Below are 7,882 nucleotides of genomic sequence, written 5' to 3' on the forward strand. Positions count from 1 at the left end.
GTATTTGAGTGACAGAGCTGATCGAAGCTGTTGTCCTGTTCCACAGGGTGCGCTGACCTGCACCTGCTGGACATGCTGACCCCCGTTGAGAGGAAGAGACAGGGCTACACACACGAGCTCATCGTCACCGAGGAGAACTATGTCAATGACCTGCAGCTCGTCACCGAGGTAGCCATAATAAATATATATATATATAATCTTTTTTTTATTATTATATAAAAAAATGTAACCTTTGTTTAACAAGGCCAGTCAGTTATGAACAACTTCTTATTTACAATGACGGCCTATTGGGGAACAGTGGGTTAACTGCCTTGTTCAGGGGCAGAACGACAGCTCGGGGATTCAATCTAACAACCTTTCGGTTACTGGCCCAACGCTCTAACCATTAGGCTTCCTGCCGCCCCATATTCAGATGTGTGTGTGTGTGTGTGTGTGTGTGTATAAAAATATATATATTATATTTTTTTTCACTCCATGGTAACATGATCACACATGCAGTCCAAGCATACACACTGCCCTATCTGCATTACATGCAAACGTTTCCGGAATGTTTGTGTTAACATTGCGTCAACGTTTCCTCGCCAGGTCTTTCAGAAGCCTCTGCTGGAGTCGGAGCTGTTGACAGAGAAAGAGGTGGCCATGATCTTCGTCAACTGGAAGGAGCTCATCATGTGTAACATCAAGCTGCTCAAGTACGCCCCCTAGCCACCTCTGGTCCTGTTGTCTTAACTATAGTTTAACTAGCTATATGGTGGATAGCAGCTGATTTCCTGTGAGTCTTCATGACTCGTGGCTTGAAGGGGCAATCTGGGATTGGTACATCCATTTGTACACTTTCAAAGTAATGATATTTTGCCATTGATTCTTGTGAACAAACACTGTACAGCTTCAGAACATGGTTAAAACTATAACCAGACTCACCAATTGTCCCATTCTCTTCTGCCCCCTTCCTCCTGTCCCCCATCACCAGGGCTCTGAGGGTTAGAAAGAAGATGTCGGGCGAGCGGATGCCGGTGAAGATGATTGGAGACATCCTGACGGCCCAGCTGCCCCACATGCAGCCCTACATCCGCTTCTGCAGCTGCCAGCTCAACGGGGCCACGCTCATCCAGCAGAAGACCGACGAGGTGCCCGAGTTCAAGGACTTTGTCAAGGTAATGGAGAAAGGCCGTAAAGAACTCGTTGCCTGTGTCACCATCTCAAATGGCACCTTATTCCCTATATATATATATATATACTAATTTGTATTGACCACTAATTTGTATTGAACTTTTATTGGCCCCTAGTGTCTCGTGCACATTCAGTTTGTTCACGCCCCTTGTTTGGTTAGCTGTGAATAGCCTCGACTCCAGCCGTTCTTGGTTTCTTCGCGTGATGTCTGACACCGCAAGACTAGACTGTGATATACTAGCGTCAGTATACTTTCTTATTTGAGGGTAGCCGAGCCACAGCACTAGGTTGGGACTGATCCAACGTGATTCCTGTGTATATATATTCATATGTAAGTGTTCTACGCTGATATCTGATAATGATAATGTTTCCTCTCCCCTACAGAGACTGGCCATGGACCCAGGTTGTAAGGGAATGCCCCTCTCCAGCTTCCTCCTCAAACCAATGCAAAGGGTGACGCGCTACCCCCTCATCATCAAAAATGTATGTGCACACATGGTTTCTCTCACCCACTCTTCCCACCATCTGAATAAAGTGTATGTGATTGAGATGCCTGACCACAGCCTCTGAAGCTAAGCGGGTTTGGTCCTGGTCGGTGCCTGGATGCTAGACCAGATGCTGCTGGAAGGGGTGATGGAGGACCATTAGGAGGCACTCTTTCCTCAGGTCTAAAATATATATCCCAATGCCCCAGGGCAGTGATTGGGGACATTGCCCTGTGTAGGGTGCTGTCTTTCTTATAGGACGTTAAACGGATGCCCTGACTCTCTGTGGTCACTAAAGATCCAATGGCACTTATTGTAAAATTAGGGGTGTTGTCCTAAATTCCAAAATACCATCATGGCCACCTAATCATCCCCAGCTCCCAATTGGCTCATTCATCTCCCTCCTCTCCCCTGTAGCTATTCCCCAGGTTGTTGCTGTAAATGAGAATGTGTTCTCAGTAAACCTACCTGGTAAAATAAGGGTTAAATAAATAAAACATTAAACTGATACACACACACACACACACACACACTGGAATTGACTATCTGACTATGTGTGATACGGCTCAGATCCTAGAGAATACTCCGGAGACTCACCCGGACCATAGCCATCTGAAGCAGGCTCTGGAGAAGGCTGAGGAGCTGTGTTCCCAGGTCAACGAGGGTGTCAGGGAGAAGGAGAACTCTGACCGGCTGGAGTGGATCCAGGCCCATGTCCAGTGTGAGGGGCTGTCTGAGGTAATACACACACAAACATCATTGTACAAAAAAAAACTTAACTGACTTGCCTGGTTAAATAAAACACAATGAAAAACACAGGAACATGTACTTGTTTCCACAAAAATACACACATAATTGACACATTTCCACACCGTGAACACAGACTCAGTCCCAACTCACTCACTTGGCCTTTTTTCTTTAACGACTTGCTTTTAGCAACTCGTGTTCAACTCTGTGACCAACTGCCTGGGCCCGCGCAAGTTCCTGCACAGCGGCAAACTCTACAAGGCCAAGAGCAACAAGGAGCTGTATGGCTTCCTATTCAACGACTTCCTCCTCCTGACTCAGATCATCAAGCCCCTGGGCTTCTCGGGCTGCGACAAGGTGTTCAGTGCCAAGTCCCACCTGCAGTACCGCATGTACAAGACGGTAAGTACTCTCCTCTCACCAACCTACACATTGTCTGCGTCCCAAATGGCACCCTATAAGGCAGCAATTCTCAACTTGTGGGTCGTGACCCAAATTTGGATCGTGTGAGGTTTTGAGTGGGTCATGGGTGTCTGATTTGCCGTACAAATCCCCAAGTACAGTAGTGTGGCATGTTCAAGACCAGGGCTACATCCCAATTATCTCTCCTTCCTGTACATTTGTTCACTTCTCTTCACTGATTTGAAAGGAAATTACCTGTATAAGAAATATTGTGGAAATTCCCTCTAGCCCAAACCTGCACCAATCCCGTGCTTTTAGATTTATGGGATGTAGTAAACGAGTGCGCACTTCAGGAACGAGACGAGATATTATTGCGATGCACCCCAGGAGTTCTGAACTTGTGACCTTTAACCCCCACTACAGCCCATCTTCCTGAACGAGGTGTTGGTGAAGCTGCCAACAGATCCCTCGGGAGACGAGCCCATCTTCCACATCTCCCACATCGACAGGGTCTACACCATCCGGGCAGAGAGCATCAACGAGAGGTACACACAGACGTATGCATGCAGTCGCACACACACACACTCTCTCTCTTACACACACACACACATAGCCAAGGCTTTCTTTTGACCTTGTTGTGATGACTCATGCAGGACTGCTTGGGTGCAGAAGATCAAAGCAGCTTCGGAGCTCTTCATCGAGACAGAGAAGAAGAAGAGGGAGAAGGCCTACCTGGGTATAACAGTCTGTCTCTCTGCTCCTCTGTAGGTCCACTGTCTGGGAGGGACAGCTTTGTCACCTACCCTCCCGGACCATGGTCTCAAAAGCACTGTTGGTAACACTTTATATGAGTGTCTCTTTTTTAAGCATCTTTTGGGTTTCATAAAAGCCCTATGAAAGTACTTTGTATTATTACTTGAAGGTTACCCCCTTATATCGTTGTAACCTTGTATTTATGCTAGTAACATTTTATGAAAATGTTGCTACATAGTAATGTAGGAGTGGAGTTGAGCGATTTCTGTGTTATACATGAGGAATAGTGACTACTTATTCCACTTTTAACGAAAACGGCTTAATTTCACTAAGAAGCAAGGAACTAGCTAACACCGATTTTTGTTAATGTATGTACGGTGTTAGTACACAGGTACTAGAGCAACTTCATGTAAAGTGTTACCAAACTATCTCTCATGACAACTGAGTGTTTTCATGCTGGCTTTGTCTCCTCTGACTTTGCCGTGTGTTTGCCTCTGACCATTACGTTTAGGTCTGACCATTAGGTTTAGGTCTGACCATTAGGTTTAGGTCTGACCATTAGGTTTAGGTCTGACCATTAGGTTTAGGTCTGACCATTAGGTTTACTTCTGCCTCTGACCATTAGGTTTAGGTCTGACCATTAGGTTTAGGTCTGACCATTAGGTTTAGGTCTGACCATTAGGTTTAGGTCTGACCATTACGTTTGTGTCTGTCTCGATGCAGTTCGCTCACAGAGGGCCACGGGCATCGGCCGGCTGATGGTAAACATTGTGGAGGGCATCGAGCTGAAGCCCTGCCGCTCCCACGGTAAGTCCCTAGAGATGACCCCCCCTGCCACACCCAGACCTGAGGTTGATCTCAACACTGATCTGTGTGTCTCTGACACGAGAGAGTGACACACACCACCCTTTAATACATGTGTCGATTGCTGTTCAGTACACAGGAGAAGAATGAAAGTGTTAACAGTACATGCAGGGGTTCAAATAGTATTTTGAGCCTGCCTGCAGTGCCAGATGGGCGGCGTTTGCCCTTTTGGGACTATTCCATTGGTTCCATTTCACCAGGCCAGCTTAATCGAGCACAAGTATGTGGAAGATTTAAAATACTATTTTGTGGAGGAATACCCATATTGGTCTATACAACTGTGCCAATCTGTTATTGGGTTGTAAAATTCTGGTAACTTGACAAAGTTTTTTCCAGAAATCCCAGTTTGAGGATTTAGGAATCAGGAGGGAATAAGCATGGAGAGAATCCTCCAACTTGGAATTCTTCAACCGGGATTTCTTTCAAACCAGTGGATTTGGGGAAAGTGAGCGGAATTCTGCAACCCTAAGTTGTAATCTCTTCTCAGGTAAGAGCAACCCGTACTGCGAGGTGACGATGGGTTCCCAGTGCCACATCACCAAGACCCTGCAGGACACGCTCAACCCCAAGTGGAACTCCAACTGTCAGTTCTTTATCAAGGACCTGGAGCAGGATGTGCTGTGTGTCACCGTGTTTGAGAGGGACCAATTCTCTCCTGACGGTGAGGCTGCGGGCACACACACACACAAACAGCTTTTTATTGACGAGGCCTTTTTGATTCAGTGTGCTGTCATGCGATATATTCTATCACAATATATGGTGTGACAACCTTGTATTGAACCCTCTTTACTTGTCTGTCCTGTCTGTCTGTCCTGTCTGTCTGTGTAGATTTCCTAGGCAGGACAGAGATCCGTCTGGCGGACATTAAGAAGGACCAGGGCTCCAAAGGGCCCATCACCAAGAGGCTGCTGCTCCACGAGGTGCCCACAGGAGAGATTGTCGTACGACTGGACCTGCAGCTCTTCGAGGAGCCCTAGCCCATCCCAGTTCAACCCAGCCCTGCTCAGCTCAGCCTAACCCAGCCTAGCCTAACACCCATATACTGTACACTCCCTCCCAAACCCCGTTACCCCTGTCCGAAGTCTCACCATGCTCTAGTGACAATCCCCAACGGCCCAGCCCCACACTCCAGTGTGTGTGTGTGCTGTGTGAATGAATGTCTGCAGAAGGGTCTTAATTATGGTGTATTTTTTCCCTCTTTATGATTTGTATCATTATGGTGTATATATGATATCATGATTCCACTATTATTTGGTTGAACAAAATTATGAAGCATTCCACAGCTAATCTAAAATCTCAAAGGCCGTCTTATAACGCAATGAACCTTTGAGACATGATATACTGTATGTAGAGAAATGTTTGAACAACACATATGATCATTGCTTATGCACTGTATGTCTTAAAGAACCCACCCTGTGGCATTAACACCTGGGGCGTGTTCATTAGTCAACAAGCGGAAGAAAACAGAAAACCGGGAGAGACTCCCGTGTCCAATAATAAACGTTCATTTTCATTTTACATTGCGAAACGTTTTAAAACGCCTTCCGTAGCGTGGTCAAATGAACACCACCCAGGTGACCACACTGTTGTGCCATCCCTGTGACAACAGACGGTAACCTCCCATATAACCTTTGACACTGTGTTCACGTTTATAAACGTACGGCTATTATGTCATTGCAGGTCAGACTATTTCATACGCTTGTCTGAAGCCTATCTAATAATAACCCTGGTTGTATTAGCTGGAACATCTTCGCTTGTATTTCTTTCATTCAAACGTGACCCAGGTTTCGAGTTATTTATTCGTTTCCGTGTACATCTGTTTGAGACCAGGGTACAAAAGCAGGTACGGTACATAAGTGAATGTGAGGAGGAGAGATATACTTTGTGATATACCCTCAAAGGTTTGGTGAGACACTTTGGAAAAATGTGTTAGGGAATTAAAGAACTGTTATGTTGGTATACTACAGTATGCTGAGAATGAAAATGAAGCTATCAGTAATCTTTACACTGTCCTTTATATGTTCCACATATTGAGCGTTGTGTTTTAGATTGGAAATTCAAATGAAAGGCCAGACGAAATGTTTGGGTGTATTTCAAACATTACAGAAGTACTGTACGAAAGTACACACTAATATATTGGCTATCAAATTGGCTTAGCCCAAAATATATTGTTGTACGGTTTGAGGGATATTGAAGAGCAGATTTCCTGTTTTCTAAATGATGTGTAAATGAGTGCTGATTTCTAGTTACATTTGCAGCGTAGGCCAAGATGAGTACCAATGTACTACAAATCATTAGTTTTTCGATGGTTAGAAGAATCATACGGTGATGTCAGGAATGTTTTTGTACTTGTTCCGGAAATTTCTGTTATTTTCAACGCATTCATATCTTCATGTTTTGTATGTATATTTTAGTTGTTTTTAATTACATTTTTTCGAATGGCAAAAAAGCACCATTTAATATAGAGTGCTATATTTATGTGTTGGAAAGCCATTTGTAGGTGGTTTGTTTTGGAGACTGAGGTCAGGCTTTGTTGTGATGGACATATTCGGCCAATGCTGTAACTGTTTGTGAAGAGGTATTTCAGGTTCATTCAATTTGGGTCTCAAATTAATATATTTTCTTTGCAAGAGAACAGGAAGTATTTTTTTGAGTTTTGTGTTCAGTTGAACAACACTGTATTACATATTTATTGACGTTAAGAAAGACAATTCGGACAAGAGGCAAATATCAGCCTCCAGGTTGCTGCAATATGCAATCTAGTCAGAGGTAGGAGACAATATGAATCTTTCCTATTGTCTTATCTGTTATTTCGTTCTTTATGATGACCCTCCCATTATCTTGGGTTCTGCGTTGGAAAGGAGATGTACAAGGATATCCAAAGGCAGCCGAGACGACTGACTTCAGTCTGTTAAGTCTGACAACGTTAGCATAGTTTGTCTGTTAGTTTAATGTATGTTGTTGTTACCAGCTATGTGTCCATGTAGATAATGTACAAATACTAGTGAAATTCCACTGCCGTGTTAGTGAGAGTGGTCAAGGAGAACAGCTTTTGCAGAGCCTGTGTTCCTTATGTGTATGTCTAGGAGTGAGTGAGTGTGTAACATTAACTTACTATTCTCGAGTGCTTTGGTTTGTGCTGGGTCTCTGTTCAAGTTGGAGGACTTAGATTATGACTAGTCATTTCCCTATAGCGTGCAACCTGTACCTCTACTCCTTCCTGGTTACCCCACAGTAGTGCCCTTTTAATGTTCACTCTAAAACCAGGGATGGTCTCCATTCTTTTTAATGAGCAAAGTCTTAACTGATAAAGTACAGTATGTGAATATGTTGAAATATTTGAAAGGAGTATAAGTAATATATTACAACTACCGTAGAAGAATGTTGATGACAATGCGTTATCAATGTATGAGAAGTGTATTGTCTTAAATGTTGAAAATAAAATTTGATTGGACCAAGGA

General features: G+C 44.1%; 1 protein-coding gene across 4 annotated transcripts in view; it reads left to right on the plus strand.

Moving 5' to 3' along the window:
* The window catches only part of itsn1 (intersectin 1 (SH3 domain protein)), a 64,491-nt gene extending 56,609 nt beyond the window's left edge, over positions 1 to 7,882 (plus strand). For all 4 annotated transcript variants that reach the window (XM_029740900.1, XM_029740903.1, XM_029740902.1 and 1 more), the window contains 11 exons: positions 47 to 168; positions 586 to 692; positions 971 to 1,154; positions 1,555 to 1,653; positions 2,226 to 2,393; positions 2,592 to 2,804; positions 3,228 to 3,349; positions 3,458 to 3,540; positions 4,281 to 4,364; positions 4,909 to 5,082; positions 5,250 to 7,882. In XM_029740900.1, coding sequence (XP_029596760.1) covers positions 47 to 168; positions 586 to 692; positions 971 to 1,154; positions 1,555 to 1,653; positions 2,226 to 2,393; positions 2,592 to 2,804; positions 3,228 to 3,349; positions 3,458 to 3,540; positions 4,281 to 4,364; positions 4,909 to 5,082; positions 5,250 to 5,398 — 1,505 coding nt within the window. In that variant the 3' untranslated portion in view covers positions 5,399 to 7,882. The remainder of the gene's footprint in view (positions 1 to 46; positions 169 to 585; positions 693 to 970; positions 1,155 to 1,554; positions 1,654 to 2,225; positions 2,394 to 2,591; positions 2,805 to 3,227; positions 3,350 to 3,457; positions 3,541 to 4,280; positions 4,365 to 4,908; positions 5,083 to 5,249) is intronic.

Source organism: Salmo trutta, chromosome 39 (genome assembly GCF_901001165.1).
Source record: "Salmo trutta chromosome 39, fSalTru1.1, whole genome shotgun sequence".
In the NCBI taxonomy this organism is placed as follows: Eukaryota; Metazoa; Chordata; class Actinopteri; order Salmoniformes; family Salmonidae; genus Salmo; species Salmo trutta.